Source organism: Microtus pennsylvanicus, chromosome 11 (assembly GCF_037038515.1).
Source record: "Microtus pennsylvanicus isolate mMicPen1 chromosome 11, mMicPen1.hap1, whole genome shotgun sequence".
Classification (NCBI taxonomy): domain Eukaryota; kingdom Metazoa; phylum Chordata; class Mammalia; order Rodentia; family Cricetidae; genus Microtus; species Microtus pennsylvanicus.
This window is the reverse complement of record NC_134589.1, coordinates 33,403,931-33,429,644: the sequence shown is the minus strand read 5'-3', so window position 1 is coordinate 33,429,644 and position 25,714 is coordinate 33,403,931. Positions and strand designations below refer to the sequence as shown.

The window sequence follows — 25,714 nt, the reverse complement described above, 5'->3', positions numbered from 1 at the left end:
GGCTTCCTATTTCTGAACCACTTTCTCCAAACCCACAGAGCTGCTTTGGTGGAAAGATCTAGGCGTTTCTGTTGCTCATTCCATATTCTTGAGCTACTCTTCAACTGTATTTGGAGGGTACAGTTGGGGGGACAGTTTTAGGTGGTCACCTGAACTGGGGTGTCTCCTGCTCCCTAGGCTTCAGGAGCCGGCCTGTGCTAGGAGAATCCGCATATCCTTCAGTGATCTGGAGGGATTCTTGGGTTGATAGCCAGGGGACTGGGAGAGAACCTGCATAGCCTCCCTCCTCCAATAGGCCAGTATAGGCATGCACCCCTACTTCAGCCTCATGGAGCAGACTGCCACATTTTGGCACAGGCTGAAAGCTAGTTTGTCTCATTAGCAAGAGAGGGACAGACATTCCCACAAGAGCCTACAGTTGATTCTAGAAGGCCTTTTAGTGTGTCTCAACACTCAGAGACCCAGCACCCAAGGGACCCGTGTGAAGGAGTTCATAGGATGGATGTAAACTCATCTTTTTTCTTCTTTCTCTTTGTGGACCAGGCCCTGGCTTCTTTCTTCATGGAGTTGCCCTTGGCAGAGTGACAAGCCTGGCCTCTAATCTTTCAGCTGAATTACACTAGGGGCGGGGTGATGGTGGCTATACTCTCAAGGGCCTTAACCAGAGCCTCTGACCCTATGTGTAATGACATCGGAGTCTTGGCTTCTGGGGCCTGGAGGCCCAGAGGTTAGAGGCCTCCAGAGTGGAGCACTCCTAATGGAACCACCGAGCTGCCTCACACCTCCTATTGGAGGGGAGGGCAGGAAGGGAGGGGGGCTTGGGTGTTGCAGCAGGAAGCCACACATATGTGGCAATTGTCTTGGGCTCATCCTCATAACCAAAGCCCCAGACTGAACACCCGAGGCTACCCTTCTTTCTCCTTGTGTCATGGCTTTGGCCTCCCTGGCTATGACTTGCTCTTCTGGGCAACCAGGAAGTAAAGGAGTGGGATGGTAAATCATGGTTCTCTCAGTTGACCAGCCACTGCTCAAGTATGTAACATGTGTGTTGTGATGTGGGAAGATGCCTACACTGTGTCGATAAGTAGATAAAAGTAACGGCATAGTGGAATTTATGGTTTAATCACATGGTAAAGCAAGCTCACGCATGGTAGCTTGTACGAGGATCCAATGCCTACACATGATGTGGGCACATGATCTCATTAAGTAAGTTCTTTCAGGACAGAAAGGGACTTCAGTGTCCGCTAGCTATTCAGAACCTGTGTGCCTGTAATTTTCCACTTCCGAATTCATCTCCTAGCTCGGCATAGTGGTACATGGTTGTAATTCCAGCACTTGGATGGTGATGGCAGGAGGCTCAGGAGTTTGAGACCATCCTTAACTACATAGTGAGTTCAAGGCTAGCCTGGACTACATGAACCTGTCTTTAAACACAAATGTACCCAGCATGAGGCAGAGGCAGGCAGATCTCTATGAGTTCAAGGCCAGCCTACAGAGTGAGTTCCAGGACAGCCAAAGCTAGAGAAACCCTGTCTCAAAAAAACCAACCAGCCAAACAACAACAACCATACCAACAAAAGCCAAATGGACAAAAAGCTAGCAAGATGGCTCACCAGATGAAGGCACTTACAGACAAGATTGATGACTTGAGTTTGCACCCAGGGCCCACAGGATGGAAGGAGAAAGCTAACTAATCTCACAAGTTGGTCCTTGGACCTCCACATGCATGCTATAGCACATTGTGCACCCCTTACCACAAAATAAATATAATTTTAAAAAATGTTTTAAATTGTGCCTAATCCACCTCTCTGGAAATAGGCAGACACCAGAATAGGGCTCCTTGAGAATGCTCATATTCTCTTGAGGAAAGAGAGGGTGCAAGATGTTTGGAACTCAATGTGATAGATACTTGAAACCACTTCCAGAGTATGAGATCTGACCTGAAGTAGTAACATTAATGGCACTGATGGCCTTCTCATCCCAAGGGGGTGGCCTCCGCTACCGCACCTTCCCTACTCCCCTCTGATCCTGTCTTTCCCTTCATAACAGTCAGTGTGTGTCTGCTCTCCGAGTGTGACGAGGATTTGCTCACATGACAGTTTCTCTATCCGCAGTCAAGGCCCTGGCTCCCATCCTGGAGAATAAAAAAGAGGCTTGCATTTGGCTCCTCGAGCTCGAGAATACCTTTAGAGGAGCTGCATGCGGTAGCACTGTACTGGGGAGCAGGGGCGGAGAAATTGTGAGCTTGAGGTCAGCAGGGCTGCAGAATGAGACCTTGCGACCTTCCTACAAGCTGTTGGACTCAATCTTGGGATAAAATGGAGACAGTCAGAGCCAGATTTGTGTGTGAGAGAGGGGGGTCGGTCAGAGAACAATTTGTGGGAGTCAATTGTCTCCTTCTAGCACAGAGGTCCCAGGGGTTGAACTCAGGTCACCAGGCTTGGTGGCAACCCCTTATCCACTGAGCTATCTCACTGGCTGCAGGCTTTGGTTTGGGGAGACGAGTTCTCTAGTTCAGGCTGGCCAAAAACTCCCAATCCTCTGGTCAGTGCCTCCCAAGTGCTGGGATTATTCCACATTCTCCACCAGGCCAGGTTTTATTCAGTTTCAGGGAGTGAACTGAGAGGCTTTGTGCATGCCAGGCAAGCACTCCACCCGCGAGCTGATCCTCAGCCCCTTACCAAAGGATTTCAGACACTGTACTCCCGCCTTTGTCTACACTTACAGCGACATCACCTTGGTGACCATCTCAGTGCTCCGCTGAGAGGGCTGAGTGGTGTTCTGTGGTAGATTTCAGTTCCTAAGCATGCTTGACTTTCAGGCCTGTCTATGCATAACCTCGTGCTAACCTTGGGTACCAGCTAGGTTGACTGCATCAGGGAACTTGGTTTGAGATGGAATATGAATAAAACCTAGACATATAGGGTTCCTCGAGACAGTTTCGGGAAGCTGCGTATGATGGTATTTGTGCCTGTAATCCTGTCCCTCGGGAGTCTGAGGTAGGATAGTGAAAGGAGAGACAGGGGGATTAAGAGTTCAAGACTGGCCTCAGCCACATGTCAAATTTGAAGTCAATATTGGCTAGATGAGACCCTAACTCAAAGTAACAAAAATAAAAACAAAACAAAGAAATGAATAGGAAAGAATACATATATGTTTTTTCATAGGCTTATTTATTTACCTGTTAGCATGCTTAGTAAGCACAAAGACCTAGGCTCTTCCCCAGCACCCAAACTAGGCTAGATATGACAGCTAGAGAGAGAAAACAGAGTGAAGCAGGTCTCCCTAGGCGGGGTAGGTGGCACCTCGTTTCCTAACAGCCCACCACTAAAGACTTCAAGTATGTTTGCTTCTACTTCTGACTCTGTCCCTCTTTACAGGTGACGCCATCAGCGCAGTTGCAGCCCCCTGTGGCAGGATGACTTGAGGATGTGGATGATCTGCGGTACAGCCACAGCCTGACCAAGGTCCGCATGCCGCCACCACTCCGGCCCCTGTCCCCTAGCCTGGACCGTGCATTCCCGACAGGCGTCCTTGTGGACGCAGGAAGCACAGGAGTAAGTCTTCTGAGCCTGTGGAGCAAGCAAGTGGCTGACAGAGGGACCCCCCGCCTACGGTTTCTTAGCTTGTCAGAAACATTGTCCCACAGCGGCTCCACAAGATGACCAGCCTGTTCCGCAGGAGTAGCAGCGGCAGCGGCGGCGGCGGTGGCGGAGCCACCGGGGCTCGCGGGACTGGGACCGGGACCGGGACCGGGGCCGGGGCCGGGGCCGGGGCCGGAGCTGGGGCCGGGGATGGCAGCGCAGCTCCCCAAGAGCTCAACAACAGCCGGCCGGCCCGCCAGGTGCGCCGCCTCGAGTTCAACCAGGCCATGGACGACTTCAAGACGATGTTCCCCAACATGGACTACGACATCATTGAGTGCGTGCTGCGTGCCAACAGCGGCGCCGTGGACGCCACCATCGACCAGCTGTTGCAGATGAACCTGGAGGCGGGTGGTGGCAGCACCTATGAGGACAGCTCGGACTCGGAGGACAGCATCCCACCAGAGGTAGAGGCACGGTTAGACAATTCACCACCAATAGTGGTTCAGTCTCTCTTAGCGGCTCTGGGTTAACCCCCTCCCCGGAGGGGGTGGTAGGGCAGCTGGCTTCTAACCAGCAATTATCTCTCTTGAGACTTTTGATCAGGCAGTGACCTATAATATGGGTAGCAACCATGCAGTAGTTTAACAAACACCCAGCAAGCAAGTACCTACCCATTGGTATGCTAAGGGATAGGACAAGACCCCCGAACTAAGGAAGGTGCTCGTTTAAAATGTAGGTAAAGATCCCTGTGAGTTCAAGGCCAACCTGGTCTACAAGAGCTAGTTCCAGGACAGGCCCCGAAGATACAGAGAAACCCTGTATCAAAAAACAAAAAAACAAAGCTGGGTGGTGGTGGCACATGCCTTTAATCCCAGAGGCAGAGGCACGCAGATCTCTGAGAGTTTGAGGCCAGCCTGGTCTACAGAGTAAGTTCCGGGACAGTCAAAGCTACACAGAGAAATTCTGTCTCATAAAACAAACAAAAAGAAAAAAAGAAAAGAAAAATGTAGGGCTGGAGAGATGGCTCAGTGGTTAAGAGCATTGCCTGCTCTTCCAAAGGTCCTGAGTTCAATTCCCAGCAACCACATGGTGGCTCACAACCATCTGTAAAGAGGTCTGGCGCCCTCTTCTGGCCTTCAGGCATACAGACAGAATATTGTATACATAATAAATAAATATTTAAAAAAAAAAAAAGAAAAATGTAGGTATGTAGGTTCCACTCCAACACCTGACCCCTCAGTTCCAAGCCTGAAGTCTCTGGTGTATATTTTTCAAGAAAGGCTCTTGAATGGTAGAGTATCACCTTAGCCAACCAAATCAGACAATGTTTTTGGAGCTCCCGGGCTAGTGTGGATTGGAGACAGGAGTTGGACCAGAATGAGAGAAGCAGGAGCAGAGGAGAGACTCACACCAAGGGCAGGGAAAAGATGTCCTGGCTCCAGGACCAGAGAGAGGGCGAGTGATCAGTAAGGCTGGCCACACCCTCCACTCAGAAGAGTTGGGGAGCGCCACTACAGACTGGGAGCTGGGGGTGCTTGCAGAGTGAGGCCGGCCTTTGTCAGCTCGTCCTCAGATCCTCATAAGGAGGGAGCCGTTCCCAGGGTGGAGGGCACATCCAACCACAGTGAATCAAGGCCCACCCCACCCTTGGGGAATAGCCGGTTTTCTATGGCCTCATTCAGGAGTTCAGTGTCCAGCTAACCCCTAGCCTAAAAGGACATGAAGTTCTCAGGGCAAAGGGTGAGGCATGCAGTTAGTACAAGAGCCATGGATGAAACAAGAACCAGAAGATGGGAACACGCTCCACTCTGTTCTTTCCCATCCTGAGGGTTGAACCCAGAACCTACCTCATACATGCCGTGCAAGCCCTCTGTCTCCCAGCCACTCCCCAGCCTTCTTTTTACATAAGCTCTCTCTGTGCAATCCAGGTGAGTTTTGTGCTTGCTCTGGAGTCTAGGCAGACCGTGAACTCTCCATTCTCTTGCCGGAATGGCAAGCGCGCTCCACCAGGCCCAGCTGAATCCCACTGTTCCCACAGTCCATACTGTGCCGGGTATCTCAGCTGCTTCAGAAATACATCTTTTCTGTTTCTCAAACTTGATGAGAACCGGCACCTTTGTTTACATAAGAACTCTGGACCAGATTCGACTTCAGGACCTGGCCTTCTTGCTCCTCCTACTTCCCTCTTCCCTCTTTAGTGAATGTTTCTAGGATTCTCGCTCCATGGAGGAGAAGCTGTAGGGGTAACAATGATTTGTGTCAGTGTGGTATGCTCTCCCCAGGCAGATAGCAGGTACAAGGGGAAGTTTTGCAATGAGATGTTGTGTGTGTGTGTGAGAGTATGTATGTATATACGTGTGTGTGTGTGTGTGTGTGTGTGTGTGTGTGTGCGCGCGCACGCGCGCACGAACGTACATATAAGCCAGAGATTGATTCGGATGTTAATCCTCAGAAGCCAGCTCCCTTGGTTTTGGGAGGCAGAGTCTCTCTCTAATTAGGCAAGACTGGCCGACTGGGAAGCTGCAGGGAGAATTACTGTTTTACTCCGCATCCCCTGCACTGGCTTTACTAGTGTGAACCCCAGTCCAGCTTCTAACACAGGTGCTGTATATTGAACCCAAGTCCCCAAGCTTGTGTGGCAAGCCCTTTACTGACCGAGCCACCTCCCCAGCCCTATTGATGCTGTCCTTGCACAGCTTTCTGTCACCTTTTCCTCTGTCTTACACCCCTTTGACCTGTCTGCATCGGTCAACGGGGAGAGCACTGGAAAATCCAGACCCTTCTCGTTGAAAGGAGGTGTGCATGGTGCACGTGTAGGTGCATTCTTTCAGTGTGAGCTGGAAGTTCCCTGCATGCTTTGACTCTCTATGGTCCTGTTGGTGCTGGAGGTCTGGCAGGCGGGGCGTTTCCTGCCTTGCCCACAGTGCCCGTGGCATCGCAAGCCTCTGCAAGGCTTCTTCAGCCCCAGGCATCCGTCCCGTGCTGCACTTCTGTTCCCAAGCAGTCTGTTGTCCCAGTCGAACCCCTTCTCAGCTCTCCTTGGCTCTCTCCCAGCCCCCACCTTTGGAGCCCTGCCTGGGCCCATCAGCAGGCAGCTCCTGAGCCAGCGTAAAGTGCTGCAGAAAATTTATGAGCCGCAGTCAGAATGACAATAACTGCTGACTGGAAAAAGCCCCCCTCTCTAGAGGCTGATGGATGGTGGGCTGGCCCAGGGGGTATCCTTGTCACAGAGAAACAGCTCCTGTCAGATAAATGGCCAGACCCTGCCTCCCTACTAGCCTCCGGAACAACTGGCAGGCATCCATCTCCCACAGTGCGTTAGGCCAGGAGGCCACAGAACCTCCAACACCTCTAGAGCCAGAACAAGCTCCTGTGGTTGGGAAGATGGAGCGGGGGCAGGAGGATGCTGGGGTTCTTTCTCTGGGACTACAGATCTCTGGAGCTGACCTGCCCACCACCTGCCTTCTCCCCACTGTTGACACAATCCTCTCTTGAGGCTAGGTTTGTTGCTCCAGGAAGCTGCACTCTAGCACACAGGGGCTGCCCACATCCCTGCCATCCTTGAGTCTGGGCGCATGGCACAGTTCAGAGGAAACCCACAGAACTCTCCTCTCCCTCCCACCAGACCAAGTTTAGCCTGGACCCTGTCCCTCAGAGCCAAGAACTGTGGGAAACGGGGGCGTGTGGCTGAGGGAGGCAGCGAGTCCTCTGGGCACCCTGGGATCTTGGCTGGCACCTTCTGTACTAGGCAACAGGGAGTCAGTCACCAGGGACCAGGACCCATTCTTCGCACCATTCCCTTTCCCTGGCATCTCTCTCCTTCCTGATAGGATGTGGGGTGAGCAGCATGGTGGCCTAGCCAGCCAGGCGGCCTCATTCTTCTTTTTTTCTGCAGAAGCATCTGTTTAAATACTTTCCGCCTCACAGGAAAGAGCCCGCATTCCAGGGCGGGTGCCTCCTAGGGTCAGGCTGGCGTGCAGAGCACTGAGTGCGTGTGCACAGTCACTACCAGGACAAGTGCACGCTCTCTACCAGGGCATCCCTGCCAGCCTCCCTGTGCTGGGCACGGCTGGCCTAGGGCTCAGATGTGTCTGTGGAACCTGGGTGGACAGAAGCAGAGAGAGACACAGCTTCTACAAACTCAGAGTTCAGATGGGGCTGGAGGAGTCAGGGGCTGAGTCAGTTAGGGCCTCCTGAGCCCCTTTCAGGTTCTTTGGTCTCTGAGAAAGTGGGAACAGAGCTGTGAGGCCAGGGTGGGGCACGGTGTGTGGCCGGGAGACAGAGCTCTGCCCAGATGCCTCTGGGGGCAGATTCATATCTACCGGATATTAGGAACTCAGCCATGCCCTACCCTGGACCTTTCTCTGCCCTGCTTCCTGCCTCCTGGGTAAAGAGAAGGGTCTAGAGGGGCAGTGAGAAAACTAGGCTGGGTGTGCAGACTGCCTGAGGGGAGGTCGCGACTGTGGAGACCCCGTCCATGTTGTAGATTCCTATCTAAAGCCGGCAAGTGATTTTGTCATTTTACTTAACCAGACTTAGCCGCACAGGGCCTGTAATCTGAGCCCCTCAGCAGGCTGGGGCAGGAGGGTCAGAAGTGTTGAGGGCTGCTGTCCTCTCTGTGGCGATGTGGTGCCCATGTGGTGCCATTACCATCTTAGAGCAGCTCACAGCAGCAAGCTTGGGCCTGTCCCCTCACAGAAGGCAGGGAGGGTCACTAGCAAACCGGCACCTAAGCTCTTAGCCACGCCCTCCTGCACCAGCTGTCTGCTTTTCTGCTCCAGTTGCAGCTGGTTAGAGACGCTGGAGTCCATAAGAGGTTTGCTGAATCAGGGACTCTATGAAGGTGATACAGCTGTTGGGGGAGGTGTCGCTCCCTCTCAGTAACTCCTAGACTTGGGCAGGATCACTTCTTAGGCCTGTCGTTGGCATCCTCTCTTGTTCACACCTCCCCAGAAGTAAGGAAACAGGTTGGAGACCAGCAAGGGCAGCATAGTGGGCCCCTATTTCAAAATCCAAGGTAAAAGCCAGGTAGTGGTGGCTTAATCCCAGCACTTGGGAGGCAGAGGCAGGGAGATCTCTGTAAGTACAAGGGCAGCCTGGTCTACAGAGGTCCAGGACAGACTCCAAAACTACAGAGAAACCCTGTCTCAAAAAAAAAAAAACAAACCCAAAAAATGAAAACAGCAAAAAACAACCCCCCCAAAAATAAACAAGAAAGAAAGGAAGGAAGAAAGAAAAAAAGAAATTCAAGGTGAAAAGAGTTGGGCTGTGGCTCAGTGGTGGAGCAATTGCCTCATGTGTATGAGGCTCCGGGTTCAATCTCAGGCAACCACAAAACAAATAAGACTAAGACACACTCGGGCCTGAATTTCCTCCTCCGTAAAATGGGATTTCACTTGCTAGACTGGTAGGGTTCAGATGACAGATGCGGAAGTACAGAGGAGGAGATATGAATGATGTCATCATCAGATAATAGCACAGCTGTCCAGAGGACACTGGTCTCAAGGGTGCAGCCCAGGGAGGTGTTGCAGTACACGCGCTGGGCACCAAGCGCGATAAACCTCTCCCACAGGCCCGCCTTCCCCAGCTCCCCACCCTCACTGTCTCTTTCTTCCACCCTGTGTTCATTTTGCTGCTCTTGAGCACTGCCCGGGTAGGTGCCGCTGCCATAAATCATCCTTTGAGGCTGTTGAGGCTGCATGTTGTCTTCTTTCCCGAGTATAACTGAGGGGCCGTGGGAGCCACACGTTAGTGTTAGTAGTACCTGAGGCTGGGATTGCGAAGAAACAACTTCTGGCATCAATGCACAAAACTCGCCCGTACCTGGTCTCATCTGAATGTCACTGAGCTTCAAGGATAGGTTATTAATATCATCGTCAATAATTATTACTATGTATCTCTCTGTTGTCTCTGGTTCAGATCTTGGAAAGGACTCTGGAGCCGGATAGCTCTGAGGAAGAGCCTCCGCCTGTGTACTCACCACCGGCTTACCACATGCATGTGTTCGACAGACCTTACCCGATGGCTCCTCCAACTCCACCTCCCCGGTGAGAATCCATTTGACCTCAGAGCACAGCACGCAGAGATGGAGACAGGGGTTGGGGTTGTATTAAACACCGTGGGAAAGTGGCTTCCCCCACAGCAGACTTCTACCATGGCAAGGTACATTTTATCCAGACACCAGGGAGAACTTTCAAAACTTCAGCAATGAGGGGCTCGAGAAATAGCTCTAAGCATAGAGGCCTGGGATTGAATTCCTAGCCCTCTACACATAAAAGCAGGGCACAGCAGCACACATCTGGAACACCAAAGCTAGAGCAGCAGGGATAGGCAGATCCCTGGATTTCAGTAGCCAGCTGGTTTAACCAATCAGTAGGTTCCAGGTTCGGTGAGGAAACCCTCCTAAAAGTCAAGTGGAAGGCTAGGGAGATGGCTGTCTGTCTGTCTGTCAAGTACCTGCAGAGTAAACACAGGGACCCAAGTTTGGATCCCATGTAAAAAGTTGGCGTAGCAGCCTATGCCTAGCGGACACAGTTAATTAACTATGGTTCAGCTTCCAGCTTCTTGGAATGTGTAATCAAGGGAGAGGCAGGATAGGGAGATGAGCTCATGAAATATCGTACAGTCCCTTCTCTTCCCCGGCCCATGGACACATTAGAAATTAATCATTGTGCTGTCTCTTGCTGAGGCAAGATGAACCCCAGAATCCCTCCCAGCCCAGCACCCCCAGAAGCCATCAGTCACCCCTGGGCTGGTGATGCTGAGAGGTTTTAAAGCGATGTGAAGATGCATCTTTTTCTGGGCTGGTTTCCTGACTGGAGACAGGAGAGTGGACTGCAAGGTCCCCAGAGACTGTCTCAGCTTCGAGATTCTTGTGATTTAGAAGCTTACAATGAAGCTAGCTGCCAGCAGTGTCCACTGTATGTGAGGTGCTTGCTTTTCTGGGCCCTGGGTTTGGTGGCTGCTAGAGCCTAGGTGTGGTCACTTTGTCCCGGAAGCTGCCATTTCTTAGAATGACAGACTGGGCAGGAGGGGATGATATAATAGGGACTTGCTGTAGTGATCTCCTTGATTCTAGGCATCTTAGGAACCCCAGAACAGTGGTAGTGGGGAACTTGGAAACCAGTAAGAACAGCTGCCATTTGCCACATACCCTTCAAAGGCCAGAGGCTGCCGTGGCTCTTTACCTGGCGATTTATGTGGTGAACACTGCCGTCACCCGTTTCATAGATGAAGATGCTGATCCAAGGCTCAGAGCTGGGGTGTGACCTCAAGGCTCTTCATACTATGCCATCAGCTCCCTGCTGAGGAATCAGGCTATGGCTTAGGGAGCTGAGAGGCTGGAAGGTTAGCTGGGCAGGACAGATGTCATCCATCTGGTGAGGGACAGGACACAGCAGGGACCTATCACCTTGGTACAGGGGGTGCAGGCTAGGAGGTGGGAGTTAGGTGCCTGGGTGAGACTGACCTGGAGGCCACACCTGTGGAAGCGTACTGAGCTCAGGGGTCAGTGACTTTCCTGTGGCTTCTGTTTTGTTGCTGTTTCCAGTGTTTCCTTTGTGTTTGCTGTGACAAAATGCTTGAAGGAGAGGAGCTGAGAGAGGAAAGATTTACTTCTGCTCGTGGTTTGAGAGGGGTTTTATCCCAGGATGGCAGGGAGGGTGTGGTAGAGCAGTCCTGTCAGCAAGAGGGCAGCAGGGGCGTGGGTCTTCACATCACCGTGCATCAGGAAGCAGAAAGGACTGGCCCGGAGCCAGAGGCAGGTGGAACCTTCCAAGCCTGCCCCGAGTGACCTGCTTCCACATCCAGATCCCACCTGGAGAGTCCATAACTTCCCAAAGCTGTGCCACCAGCTGGAGACCAGGTGTTCAAACATACAAGCCTGTGGGGACATGGCAGACCCAAGCCATAGCATTGAGTCCCAAGGACCTAGATCCCTTTAACCACATTTATTTATTTATTCATGCATGCATGTGTGTCTGTCTGTCTGTCTGTCTGTCTCTGTGTGTGGTGTGTTGCTTGTCTTCTGGGACCCTCCCCTGTAGATCAGAATTTAGGGGAACCACATGGGAGCCCAGAAATTTGCTATCTAAGACATGGCCTCAAACACACACACACACCAAACAAACAAACAAACAAACAAACTCTTTTGGAAAAGCCTATTTATGAAATCCTTCCCAGCCAGGTCCAACATGCTGTGGTAAGTGCACCCCCACCCCCAACCTATGTTTGAAGTTCTAGTTTTGGGGCTCCAGAGGCTCAGTCTCTGAAGATCTTCTTGGCCTCTGTCTCCTTCCCCCTCCCCTACTGAGTCCTTGGCTTCATCTGCCTGAGTCTCCGAAGTCCAGGAGAGACCCCTCCACACAGGCCGCCTGCTGCTTTTGTGTTGAAATTGCAGCCTCGGAAGTTTTGCCTTAAAGTTCATTTCTGACATTCCTTTCCAACCACAATAGAGTGGCTGGGCTGCCGAGGCGGGCCATCCGCCTGCTGCTGAAGGTGACTTCATCCCAGCACTTGGGGAAGGCTGAGTGGGGTTCTTTCTCCAGGACCCTTGTCCAGAAGCCGGGGAAACCCCAGGAGAAGAGGTCTCCCTGTGTAAGCCCCTACCCCGTGGGCATCCCAGAAACAATGGCTGGAGGGTCTTGGTCAGGCTTTGAACTCCCTCTGCAGCCATCTTGGGTAGCTTCCAGGTGTGACTGAGTTGGGGTGTCCACTTCACCCCTAAGGAAGCCTGGATAAGCCTTCTCCCATTGTGGCTGGAAGTGGTGTCTGTGAGAATGACAGATGGGCCCTGGGAGGAAAACAGAACTTGGGACAGGGCCTTAAGTGGCAGAGCATTGCAGAGGAAACCTGGCCTAGGAATGAGCGTCCTGGGTTCCCCTGCGGGCGCCTCTCTGGGGATCCTTGTATGTCTTCAAGCAGCGAGCTGAGCTCCCCCTAGCACTTAGCAGCTGGTTATCCGTCTGCTCCTGCCCCCGCCCTCCCCTCATACCCACCGGGCCACCAGCCCAAAATAGAAAAGGAAAGGAAGTTATTTCCACAAGTTAGCAGCAGACGGAAAGGCTCCCCTCCAGTGAGGGGGTGGAGGGATTCCTGAAGCTGGAGGCCAAATCAAAGCCAGGCTGAGCCCAGCATGGCCCCCACCACCCCCAGCCGCCTGCCTTCTCCGTGTGTCATTTCCCTGATTCAGCAGGACACGTGTCCTGCGGTTGCCACGCAGCAGGCTGCTGAGGAGCTGTGGAACTCCTGGCCCAGCTCCAGGCTTCCTTCAGTCCTGGGCTTAGAGATGGAGCCCGGGGGTCAGAGAAGCCAAGCCTTGTTCCTCTCCTGACACAGGCACACCTTGCATAAGAAGAGGTCCCATAGACCCCTTGGAAACAAGAATGTAACCCTGGCCTCCCAGCAGTCCACGCTGCAGCTCATGGGGGGTAGGGGAGCACCCAGTACCTTGGAAGGAGGTCAGCAAGGTCTAGATTTGGTAATGAAGCACCAGAGGCCTGAATTGGGGTTTTCCCAATGTCCCCCACCCTTTGCTGACTGTAGTTGAGCCAGAATGGGAACTCAGATCTGCTCTATTGTCCAGGAATCTTGGGAGCTCCCTTCCCCAACAAACCAAAGACAGGATGGGCTGTTGGCAAGCTATTCGTCTGCTGTTGGGTGGAGTGGGAGGAATATCTGCTACTTAATAGTCCAGCATTGTGCCAGCTGTTAGGGACACAGGCACAGAAACATATGGCCCCCACCCCAGTCTGTCGGTATATTCATAAAGTTGTATCTAAATCCACAACACTGATATTTGCACCAGAGGCACCGAGTGACAGGGAAGCAGCCCAAGGCCAAGGCTGAGGAGATAAGGAAAGCAGAGCAGGAGACAAAGAGGTCCCCACTGCTCCTGGCCTGGCCGCCTTCCTTCTTGGTATGCCATTTCCCTCACCCAGCAGAATACAAGGCCTATACCTTTGTTCTGAACGCAGCGTGGGCGCAGGATGCTCTGAGTTAGACCTCCGACTACCTGAGAACCCCTGACAGGCCCACAGAGCTGTGGCTCAAGGCCTGACAGCTCCTTGCTCTCCTCACCTTCCACCCCCCAGGATTGATGTCCTAGGCTCTGGACAACCTGCAAGCCAGAGTCGCTACAGGAACTGGAACCCACCCCTGCTGGGCAACCTTCCTGATGACTTTCTCCGAATCCTGCCCCAACAGATGGACAGCATTCAGGTAACCGGTCGCCCTCAGATCCCCACGCCTGCCTGCCCGTCGAGTGTCTCATCTGCGCTACACACTCAATGTCAGCCGGATTTGCTTCCTGGTTTCCAAGCCCTGGCTGAGCCGCTTTTGTTGAATCAAGTTTCTAAGGAAAGAGAAATGAACCCATGGCCTTGCTTCTCATCTGGCCCGATGGTTAGGGTTAGGGTTAGGTGGCCCAGGGAAGGTGGCAGCCTGAGGAAGCTTCAAGCTGGAGGGAGAAAAATGGGGTAGCCAATGGTGGGGTCCAGGACTCCTCCGGGAAGGTGCCCCTGCTGGAGGAGACATGCAGCCGATGAAGGGAGCAGTATGGGACTGGGAGTCTGCGGACGGTGGTTGAACTCTTCGCATATCGCTTCTCAAGATGATTTGGGTTCCAGAAGAGGGAACAAGGTGGCCCTGGATTCGGGGGGGGGGGAGTCCTTTTCATGTCCTCCCTGCTTTTTTTTTTCCTGCGGAGACAGTTCTGAGTTGTTCCAGTGAGTTTGCACCAATAACTGGATCCTATTGGGAGGAGGGGACTCCAGGGTGGGGCTGGAGGATTCTGGGAAAGCACACATGTGTCTACAGGCGTGCATGGATTTAAGCAGGTGATCTGTATGCTCGCTCTTCCTCAGGGTCACCCTGGGGCTTCCAAGCCTATGGGTGGAGAGGGAGGCCTACCTCCAGTGCCAGGACCCGGTGTCTGCGACCAGGACAGCCGCTGGAAGCAGTACCTGGAGGACGAGAGGATTGCCCTCTTCCTGCAGAATGAGGAGTTCATGAAGGAACTACAGCGCAACCGTGACTTTCTCCTCGCACTGGAGAGAGGTAGGCACCAAGCCTCACCACCAAAGAAGAGAGTGATGTGGGCAGTGGCCTCAGGCCTCAGGAGAGGGTTGTGCTGAAGGCCACCATGCCAGGTGCTTTCTGACCTGCATAAGTGTAGCCCTTTCTGAGCCATGTAGGAGCCCCAGGGTTCAGCCATGGGGGTTTGGGAACACCTGGGAACTCAGAGGAAGAGGGGTGTGCCCACCGGGGCCTTCTCCTCTGCCCTGCATTAGCCTTGGCTTGGATGCCAGGAAGGAATGCTGCCTTGCATTCCCACCAACCTCTAGCCACAGACGGAGGTACCATGTCTTGAGCCCTGCGAACAGGGTGACTGGCTCCGTGGGTGCCAGGATGGGAGGCTTCCTGAATGGAAGAGGTGAGAGCAGAGTATTTGCATGATCTATGGGTGGGTTACCCTGGTCCCCAACCTGGCTGCCTTTTATTCTGAGGTAGGGTTTGGAGACAGGGCTGCAGAAGCAGACCTGTAAAGGTCACAGAAGGAGGGGGCGGAGGGAAGGAGGGAGTCTGATATGTTTGGGAAGGATGGAACAAGTTGTCCCGCCAGGGTGTTGGGCTGGAGAGAGCAGACACACAGGTGGCACAAACGAGACTTGGCTGGGCACACAGCTGCACACCTGCAACCCCAGCATTAAGGAGGCTGAGGCAGGAGAACCGGGAGTTCCAAGAGAGCCTAGGCTCCATCTTGAAACCCTAAAGCAATAGAATAAAATAGGTTTGGACTCTCGGGAAGCTGCTAGTTCTGACATCCCAACATCGCAGATGCTTGTTAGGCAGTTGTTTCTATTATCACAAGTTCTTCAGGAGCTGATAGACACTGTGCTTACATAGTGTGTGTGTGTGTGTGTGTGTGTGTGTGTGTGTGTGTGTGTGTGATTTATGTGTGCTTCGGGGGCTCAGCCTCCAGCAGCCTCCAGTGTGCCCCTGGGTGCCCTGGAGCTCACTTCCCTGATAGAAACCATATCCTTTTGCAGATCGATTGAAGCATGAATCCCGGACATCCAGATCCAGCAATGTGGCTGTTGGAAATGACTTCGCCCTTCCCTCCTCTGTCCCAGGTAAGCTTGCTTTCCTGAGAGAGAACCTGGTGGGCTCAGTGGGCCCACATCCCAACTTTACCTTCAGTTTTGAGAGTTTAGGGGTAGGAAGAAGAAACAGACCAGGCCGGGCGGTGGTGGCGCACGCCTTTAATCCCAGTACTCAGGAGGCAGAGGCAGGCGGATCTCTGTGAGTTCGAGACCAGCCTGGTCTACAGAGCTAGTTCCAGGACAGGCTCCAAAGCCACAGAGAAACCCTGTCTCGAAAAACCAAAAAAAAAACAAAAAAAAAACAGACCAAGGGTGGGATCTGAGGCCCCTCAACAGACCAGATGGGAGGCCTCCTGTGAGGTGAGATATCCCCTTCAGTAAGTGTCCCTAGGTCCTTCTGTCCTGGGAGCTGTCGGTCACCACAGGCTGGCTGACCTTCCAACTATTTCCGGATCTTGAGCTACCAGAGGACACACTGAATCATGTAATGTCCCTTAATAGCAACTGAGAATAGGGAGGCCTTGGAGTCTGATGAGGTTTGGCCCAATGAGGCTTACTGCCTAATAGCAAACCAGCAAAGGCAAGACACCTGTGTTGACCGTATCTGGTGTGTGGAGAGGAAGAGGGTGACATTAGTCTGGGAAGGGCTCATTCATTCACTTAAGTGACTGAGGACTGCCTGCTCAGACCCCTGCCGTGCCATAGGTGAGGAAAAGAAATTCTGAGCATTGAATTCTAGGTGGTTCAGCAAGAACTGCCTCAGGAAGGCCAGAGAAGCCCGGTTTGCAGTCCCTAATATAACTGCCTTCCCCACCCCCACCCCGAACTCATGTCAGACTACCCCATGGCTTCCTCCAAGGCGAGTGTCAATACGGCTTGATGCACAGACTCTAGCTGAGCTGAGGTTGGGAGTGGGAACAGAGGCCCTGCTTTAGTACTTGGCCCCTGGATCCCTGACCGGTTACTGCCCTCTCCCCATGTACATATACAAAAAGGCTCAGCCGTTTTTCTGGGAGCAGAACCTCCATCCTAGAGCTGAGCCGGGAAGGCAGGAGCAGAAGGGTAAGGCGTCCTGCTAATCCCCGCTCAGAGAGAGACAATCCCATAGAACTGGTTCATAAGCGAGAGGCCAGGAGCTTAGGCCCCACCAGATGTTCGTCTGGGAGTTTTACAGAGCTTCTTGTCCTTGATCCCAAATTAATGAAGGACACTGGGGCTGCTGAGCCACATCAGGGTGACTCAAAGGGGACCTAGCAGCCAAGGTGACTCAGGATGAGCCAAGTTACAGGGTGGTGGGCAGCAGATGAATGGCAAGAGAGACTCACACAGTGAGGAGAGAGTTAGACGCTCCCTTCAGGAGCTTCACTGGGTTCTGACCCTTGGCTGAGCCCTGCTCTGTTCCTGTTCAACATCTGGGAGGGAATAACGGAGCAGCTGAACCTAGAAGGAGGCCGAGATCTCCCCGGAATTCTTGGCTCTGTGTCCTTTCTGCTTCCCTCCCACCGGAGTTAGGATGCACGGAGGGCCAGCACAGCACAGATGGGCTGGCAAGTGCTTAACACTGTGTTCTGCCCCGCTCTGGGTGCAGAAGCCTGGTGTGCAATCCCTAGAGATTTCCGTGATGTGCATCTTCCCCACCCAGCTCCTTTCAAACTACCACCATGACTTTGAGAGTATGGGATTGTTCACAGAAGTCGAAACCTTCTGCCAGCTGCCTTCCCACACTCGCAGCAGTTAAGACTGCCCCCATTGGCTCAGAAGAGGAAAATGCATCTTGCAAGAAGGAAGTACTCTTGCAACTCGCTTTAAACTCCAGGGGCTAGGGAAGAAGCCTGTCCTGTAGTGAAAGGACAGACCTAAACAACCATGGAGAGGCACCAACTCATCGGCTTTCCCGGGGCCATGGCAGCTGCTCATTCTCTCTCTCTCTTAGTGGGACCTCAGAGACCCAATGGGCCTGGTCCCTCAGCAGGTGTCTCCTCCTTCCAGGAACCAGTGACACCAACCCCACTGTGTCAGAAGATGCCTTATTCAGGGACAAGTTGAAACACATGGGAAAATGTGAGTCCTGCTCCCGTCCCCTCCCTGTCCCAGCTCTCTTGAGGCAGGCCCTGTGGCCTCATGAGAGGCAAGGGGCCCCCACCCCTGAGGATTTTTAATGCTATTGACTTTTGGTGAACTTGGGTGACATTTTAATCACAGGCTAACTCCCTCAGCCTTCCTGCCTTACTTTATTCTGCAGCTGAGTCTGGGGACAAATTAAGTTTAAATCCTCTTGAGCCAGCTGTCTGCTGCAAAATAATGTGTGTCAGTGTTCACGTTCTCTGTGGTGTGAGGGCTTGGCTGAGATAGGAGCCTGACCGAGTCTGCTTTCTGTGGGAATGGGAGACATTTGGGGGTACAGGAGACCTCTTCCCACCGTCTGCTTCTCGTCATAATCCCCTTTCCGATCTCAGAGACCCATAACCAGTAGGAATGAGGCTGGGATACTTTCAAGGTTTTATTTCAGGGAAAAAATTTCCGATGAGTCATGGAAATCCTAGGACCAACTGTGGAGGTGGCTGGGGAGGGGCGGGAAGGCCTTGGCAGCCGGCGGGAAAGAAAGCCAAGATCTGTGGCTCTCGCCTCTCTGGAAGGAATACCCGGATCTTGGACTGGAAGCAGGCTGTGTACTTGGCTAGTGGTGGCCTGTGCTGCCCCTGGAGGCCGACCTGGGATGGCACACTTGCTCCTTAGGTGGCACGGTGTCTGCAGTTCCTGTCACTTTCCTCTTCCCAGTCCCCACCCAAGGGGCCTGGTGCTGCCCTGGCTGCCCCCAAACCTGGCGGGAAGCCATCTGACGCTCTGGCTGTCTGGAGCATGAAGGGCTCACAAGTCTCTCTGCCCCAGCCACGCGTAGGAAGCTGTTTGAACTCGCGCGAGCTTTCTCTGAGAAGACCAAAATGAGGAAGTCAAAGAGGAGACACTTGCCGAAGCTTCAGTCGTATCCTTCTGCTTGGCACCGGGATGGGGTGATGACTGCTAGGAAGGGTGATGGAGGTCCCGAATGGACCCCCTGAAACTGGACCTTCCTGGGGAGTGCGATCTGGCTTTGTAGCTTCCCTTCCTCATTTTGCAAACCAGGACACCCCATCATCAGCTCCCTGGACACTGTCCTTCCGATGATTCCTGTGACTTCTTTGATTTTGACCTTGAGCCATCTGCATGTTGGGGGAAAACAGTAGCCCTCCCCTTGAAAGCAGCAAACCTTTCCCTCATTTTGCTAGTTGAACTGGTTCCCAGGTGCCCGGCAGCCCTGTCTCTAGAAGCCTGCTTTCTCACTTTTGGTTCTTCAAGTGAAAAGGTGTTTCCCTGTCTTCATCCAAGCTCCCATCCATGCTTAGCCAACAATGGGGCCCAAGACAGTGAAAGCTGAGTAACCAAAGGGGAGCGGGGAGAATGTCACTCTCCGTCCCTAGAGATGGGGGAAGACTAAGGAGGTTAGGGTCTGGCTGGGTGCTTGGTGGATCCCAGGAGTGGGACCTGAAAGGGGCAGTGTTACGCAGTTTGGGGACAGAGGGATGGTAGAAGCCTCTTGAGGCTGGTGGCCTGGCAGGACAGCACAGTTTTGGACGAGCAGTGACAGTTCCCGTTCCTCTCTGGGGGAGTTTTCCTGAACGGGCTGGCAGGCTGGGAGCTGCTGCATCGACAGCCAACCTCCTGGATGACGTGGAAGGCCATGCTTATGGTGAGGCAGGGCGGGGAGCCTTCAGCTCTGACTTCCTTGTGATGGGTGACCTTTTGAGAGGAGGTCCTTAGTGTTTAATGTTCAGCAAGGGGACGCTCAGTCTGGGAGACATGTTAAGGGTTGGCAGGCAGGTAACCCACAGAAATGTGAACTTTTGCTGTGTGGTGCACACAATGCCCCTCCCTACCCGTAGTCTCTGAAGGGATGGCCAGCGAGCCAGGTGCTGTTCCTAGGGAGTGTTCTTTAGGGAATGGGGCACAAAGAGGCAAGCCTCATACACGGACAACCACAAGTTAGAAAATTCCAGTCTAGCCAGGTGGTGATGGCTCACACCTTTAGTCTCTGCACTCAAGAGGCAGAAACAGGCAGATCTCTAACAATTCAGTGCCTACCTGGTCTACAGAGTGTGTTCCAGGACAGCCAGGGCTACACAGAGAAACTCTATCTCTGTGTAAAAAAAGAAAAGAAAGGAAAAAGAAAGAAAGGAAGAAAGCTTTAGTCTGAGAGCCTTGAACCTTTTACTCAGTCCCTCCCAAAGGCCACAGGGGTCAAAAGATCTCGCTAGGCCACCCATGGATGAACTCCCATCACCACACTCTTAAAGAGTCAGGCGATAGCACACGCCTTTAATCCCAGCACTCGGGAGGCAGAGGCAGGTGAATCTCTGAGTTTGAAGCCAGCCTAATCTATAGAGTGAGTTCCAGGATAACCACAGCTACATAGGGAAATCCGTCTAGAAGAAAAAAAAAAGGAGGGTCAGGAGACACCAGATACAAGGACTAGAAAGTCTTAGAGGTCATCCGAATGGTCCATCGTCCCTATCCCATTTGATAGATGGGAAAACTGAGTCCATTGTCCCTATCCCATTTGATAGATGAGAAAACTGAGACCCAAGCAGGGTAAGACCTGTCCAAGGCCTCAGGCTGAGTTCAGTGGTAGAGTCAAGACAGCACCTTTTGCCTCTCTCACCACACCCACATACTGCTACCTGAGCATCAGGATCCACGCTAAGGAACAGTCTGGGGACAGGCCCAGGTGAGGTTCTGCAGGGTGGAAGATGAGGCAGCTTCCCTTTGCCTTTCAGATGAAGACTTCCGGGGAAGGCGGCAGGAGGTACCTAAGGTGGAAGAGGCCCTAAGAGAAGGACAGTAAGAGGTAAGGCTTGGGGCACAGCTCTCAGGGGCAGCTTGGGCGAAGGGACAGCTTGGCGAACCCACCATGTGTCCTCCCAAGAATCCATACATATTTTTTTGTAACCCTGCTACCCTTGAATGCATTGGCTGTGTAGATGAGGCTCACTTTGAACTTCAGATCCTTCTGTCTCCACTTTCCAATGCCAGGAGTACGGACTTGCTGTATCACACTTGGCTTTTGTGCTTTTAAAAACTTGCTTATTTATTAATTTGACAAACAATAATCACACCTGCCTGAATCAAGATCATCATCATCATCATCATCATCATCATCATCACAGATGCCCTGAACAGGAAAACCAAATCAGCTTTGACCTTGAATAGTTTGCAGCCCTGTTGAGAGGGCGTTCTGGGACCCATAGTGAATATTAAGAGGGTGGTGTAAGAAGCATGCGGTCATGCACATGCAGTCCTGTGTTCAGCGCCCTGCTCAGGTTTGATGGTCAGGGGTCTGGAAATAGCCCCTGGAATGGCTGCTTCTATCTGGAGCCTCAGGGTAGCTTGCCTTTCCTCCTGTCTCCCTATGTACTCTCCTGGAGTGGGGGACATACACAGAAAATGCGAGCATCTCCTGCAGAAAGGAGGCATGCCTGTCCCTCTGCAGGTGCTCCACCCCCCAATGAAGAACTGCCCACCCACCCACCTACTTTGTTTGCCCGGCTGCTGTCCTGGGCTCAGTGCTCAGCATCTTCTAGGCTTTCCTGAGCTGTCCTCTGTCAGGTCTGGCCCATGTCCAACCATGGAGGAACAGAAGCCCCTCTTATGATAGTTCCGGCAGCGAGCCAAGCCAAGGCCACAGAGGGCAGGGGCAGCAGATGCAGGCACCACACTCTTCCTTTTCTCGCCATCCTCTCTTCAGCTCTCTCCATGTTTCCCTGGGCTTTCCTCACCCACACACCTGCACCCCAGCTTCCTACTTTTCTGGGATAACCAAGGAAGAGGAGCTAAGGAAACACCCCCACTCCCACCCATTCTTGCATCCCACTGGTCCCCAGGAGAAAGGTGCACTTCTCAAAGCCATTCCAACTCAGAACTTTCTCATCATTTTCGCATCTCCAGCATTTTCCCTCTCAGCTCCCCACTGTAAAACCCGAGATCCTGCATCTAAGGAAGAGTGGCCGCCCCCCTGGAAAGGGACCTAACCGAGGAGGTCACCGTCCAGGTCCAGGGCCTGTGGTGCATTCCGGTGCTCCCTTCCACATGCTCTGCCCAGGTTTGGGCTGAAACTCTTCCTGGCTTGCCTGTGACCTCAAGAGTCCTGGTTCTTTTTCCTCCCTCCTAGGAGGCTGTCACTCGTACCTCTCCCTCTGCCTGTTCATTGCTCTGCCCCCCAACCCTTTTCAGTCTTCCCCCTTCCTGTTCTAAACGCACAACTGTCCTCTTCATAGTAACTGCTCTACCAGCTCTGCTGGGTCCCTGCTGCATCCCGTGGTCTTTCACTGCAAGCCATTCTCGCCTCCCTGCCTTCTCCTGCCTTCTAGCTTTTCCCATCACAGTCTTGACAAATTTAGCATGCATGTCTTCCTTGCCCCACCAGCTAAGCCCGTCACTGCACATCGCTGTGGTCCCACTTCTCCCGTGCTTTTCTCATGGGTCTTCTGAGCAAAAAAACTCTTAGGAACTCAGCTTGGTGAGGCCCACCAAATTCTAGCCTGGGATTACCTTTCTGCCCCGTTAGGTCTTCTTCCTTAGTGTAGCTGCGCACGCACACACACACACACACACACGCACACACACACACGCACCCCACTAACGAGATCTGCCGTTGAGCAATGGGTGTGATCCTAACCAGAGTTCCAGCATGATCTAGAATCTCTGGAGAAAGGAGGAGGTGCCTCATATTCTCCAGGAACCAGTGGCAGGGAAAGACCAGAGAGCTCCTTTAATGAAAACGTCACCCGTTTTCCCTACTCCCCAGGTGCCAGCAGCGTCACCTTGCCAGAGATGCTCTGACCGGGTGGAGGAAACCAGGGGAACAGCAGTGCCCTCCAGCTGCAGCTGAGACAGATGGTGCTTGCGTACCAGCGCCCAGGCTTCTTCGGCCACAGTCCAGCCCAGACACTGCCACTTTCCAAGGGACTTCGGACTTTCAGAGTTGCTTGTGATTGGAGGAGGGACCTGGAACCTTAGAGACAGCAGCTAACCACAACCTGGTTTGTAATCTGGCTCCTCTGTCGAGGATGAGCAGAAATACAGGAACCACCCCTCACGTTAAAAAAAAGAAGAAGAAGAAGAAAAAGAAAAAGGGAAAAAGAAAGGTCCCAGGAAGCGTCAAGGTTGCAGTTAAGGAACTGGCAAAATGACCGATCCGGAGGCCCCTTGGGCCTGAAAAGAGGGCTTTCCTGCTTCTCTTTCCCATCACTCCTGGCGTGCCACAACGGGTCTGATCTGTCCCCTATCCCATCCCCCCCCACACCCCCCCCCTCCCCGCCTTTCTTTCTAAAGGTCTCCGACATCTCAGCCTTGGATGGAACTGCTGACTCTTGGCCCGGACCTGCACAGAACTCTGGACGCTGTGGCCTTGCCGGGGTCTAGCTTACAGGGCTGCTTCTTATTAAGGGCTGGCTGTCACCTCCAGCAGCCTCCTCTTGACCCAGCAGGGATGGGGAGGGTGACCCCGGAGCTGGAGGACTCTCTCTAAGCTTGGTCTTTCCTTTGGCTGAAGACCAAAGCGGGTAATCTTGATTTACATCACAGTGGGGCTCCTCAGGGGCTGGACTGGTCCTGCTGTTTTGTAAGGCAGGGAGGTGCTGGAGGGAGGGTGACCCCGACTGAGAAGGTGTGTGTAGGCTGAAGCGCACGTTGCAGAGGCTAGCAGCCTGGGGAAGCACCTAGGACAGGAACTAGCTGGGTGCCTCGGGTGGAGAACCAGAGCTGACCCGAAGAACACTGGTGATTCTAGGAACTCTCAGTCGGCACCAACCACTGCTAAGGGGGTGGTGGTCGCAATTGTGTACCACTCGTTCTATGATCTGGGAACTCGCTGACCTTTAGAGAAAGTTGGGAAGTCCGGGGAGGCGCGGGGACCTGGTTGAGAATGGGATCCGATGCTTGGGTGTCGGGGGCTGCTAGGGACTGGTAGGAAACGGAACCTGCTACTGGTCGAGCTTCCCCGGGCTCGGGAGAGCGGTGCACACAGAGTGACCAAGTTTGGAAAGTAGGCAGGACGGGGTGGGGGTGGGAGACCGCTCTGGCACAGAGCCAGTCCTGTGACCCCTGAAGAGAAGGACGCCTTCCCGCCCACCATGAGCCCCGGGCGGCTAGACTGTGCTCCAGACGCGTCTGGGCCTTCCCTGCTCCAGCGCCAGGCGCGCACGAAGAGAAAGCTGTAGGTCTGTGTGTGTGTCACTTTGTTATTTTTTTCCCTCTTGTGTGTGGTTTTTTTTTCCTTGGAGCCGTTTCATAGGAATTCCGGTAATAAAGACTTGGTGTTCTCTTGGTGCTCTGATGTGGCTGGCGATGTGGGCTGGACCCTCCCTCCTTTTCCCTCCTCAGGGGATAGGTTTTGGCCTCTGGAGAAGTGCCAAATCCTTGGGCCACCTGCCTTCACGGCCCCCACACACGCTACCACCCTCCACTCCCCCAACCCCCTCCCGGTTAACCCTCAGGGTTGTTTCTAGGGTCCATAGGACTCAGGCTTCCTGCACACCGCCTCAGGAGATGACATCTGCTGCCTGTGCGACCTGCCGGCTTTGCCTAGCGCTGCTCCTTTCTTCCTCTTTGCCACACAAAAAAACCGCTTGCTGATAGGCAACAGAACAGCGTTGAGAAACCCGGCCTGTTGCAAAAGCGTCACGCCGTGCCTCCCTGCATTAAAAGCTTCTGGATTAACGACGACGGCCGACCGACTGGAGGTTCCAAGATGTACACCCTAGAGGCTTGCATCTCCCACCTGAGAGGGACCACGACCGTCTTCCTCTAGAAGTATCTCAACTTCCTGTGCCCCCAACTCAGCGGGACTCCCTTTCACCTCTACACAGGCAGGGACAGGACTCTGGCTTCTGAAAGAGGAAATGATACCTGCTGTCTTCAGAGCAGGCAATTCTTAAGGTTTAAAATTCTACCTTGTGTGGAGCCAAAGGCTTCCTTCTGGAATGTAACAGCTCGTCTTTCTTGTTCTGAACTCAGGTTCATCCTGCCAAGGGTGTTCCTCTTTCCCTCAATTTCACTTTTTCACACTAGGGTAAAAAACAACAGCCCCCCATGCCCTTCCATCAGGGTCCTGTCTTGACGGAGCAGATACAGGTAGTTTGGTATGGTGGCATCCCTGAGACACTGACATGCTGTACTAAGGAAACTAAGATTCTCTTCCAGCCTCAGGCCAGTTATTCAGCAATATCTTAGAGCTGTGCCTTACTGAAGGGAAGCTGTAGAGGGCTGCGAGCTTAACAGAAATGCTTGTTCTCACGGAGTGGCTAAGCTCACACTGGCCCTGAAAGGAACCAAGTTCAAGACCCAGACCCTACACCAGGCAACTCCCAACTGCCTGTAATAGCAGATCTGAAGCTCACTTCTGACATCTCTATATACATATGTGCATATTTTTAAATTAAAACTTTAAAAATGGCCGGGCGATGGTGGCACACGCCTTTAATCCCAGCACTCGGGAGGCAGAGGCAGATGGATCTCTGGGAGTTCGAGACCAGCCTGGTCTACAGAGCTAGTTCCAGGAGAGGCTCCAAAGCCACAGAGAAACCCTGTCTCGAAAAACCAAAAAAAAAAAAAAAAAAAAAAAACTTTAAAAATGAAATGCCCTATTCCAGACCTTCTGCATCAGAAATTAAGGATGTAACCAAGCAACTGTGATTTCTATACACACTAGAGTTTGGGAGCCATGGTGTTAGGCTACTACTTCCCAAATGCTTTTTCAAAATTCCTGTGCTCCACACTAATTAAATCAACAACTTTGAGTTGTTCAAAGTGCCCAGGGAGGTTCAGTTTGTTAGCAAGTCAGATCTGGGGCTCCAGGCTGACAGTCAGGTGTTTTCATGGGCGGAGTTGATCTTGCCCAATAACCACTCTACAGGTAAAAAAAAAAATTAAGTGATCTACCACAGATCAATCACAGAATTGATTAGCTTCATCCTCAGACTGCAACTGTCTCTA

General features: G+C 52.9%; 1 protein-coding gene across 1 annotated transcript in view; it reads left to right on the top strand.

Moving 5' to 3' along the window:
* Cuedc1 (CUE domain containing 1) overlaps window positions 1-24,048 on the top strand; it is a 91,435-nt gene extending 67,387 nt beyond the window's left edge. Inside the window, exons 2-11 of the mRNA XM_075991158.1 lie at window positions 3,381-4,051; window positions 9,507-9,634; window positions 13,679-13,805; window positions 14,450-14,642; window positions 15,635-15,718; window positions 17,678-17,749; window positions 18,578-18,671; window positions 19,357-19,415; window positions 20,500-20,570; window positions 22,527-24,048. Of these exons, the coding sequence (XP_075847273.1) occupies window positions 3,662-4,051; window positions 9,507-9,634; window positions 13,679-13,805; window positions 14,450-14,642; window positions 15,635-15,718; window positions 17,678-17,749; window positions 18,578-18,671; window positions 19,357-19,415; window positions 20,500-20,567 (1,215 nt within the window). The 5' untranslated portion in view covers window positions 3,381-3,661 and the 3' untranslated portion in view covers window positions 20,568-20,570; window positions 22,527-24,048. The remainder of the gene's footprint in view (window positions 1-3,380; window positions 4,052-9,506; window positions 9,635-13,678; window positions 13,806-14,449; window positions 14,643-15,634; window positions 15,719-17,677; window positions 17,750-18,577; window positions 18,672-19,356; window positions 19,416-20,499; window positions 20,571-22,526) is intronic.
* Window positions 24,049-25,714: the final 1,666 nt, after the last annotated feature.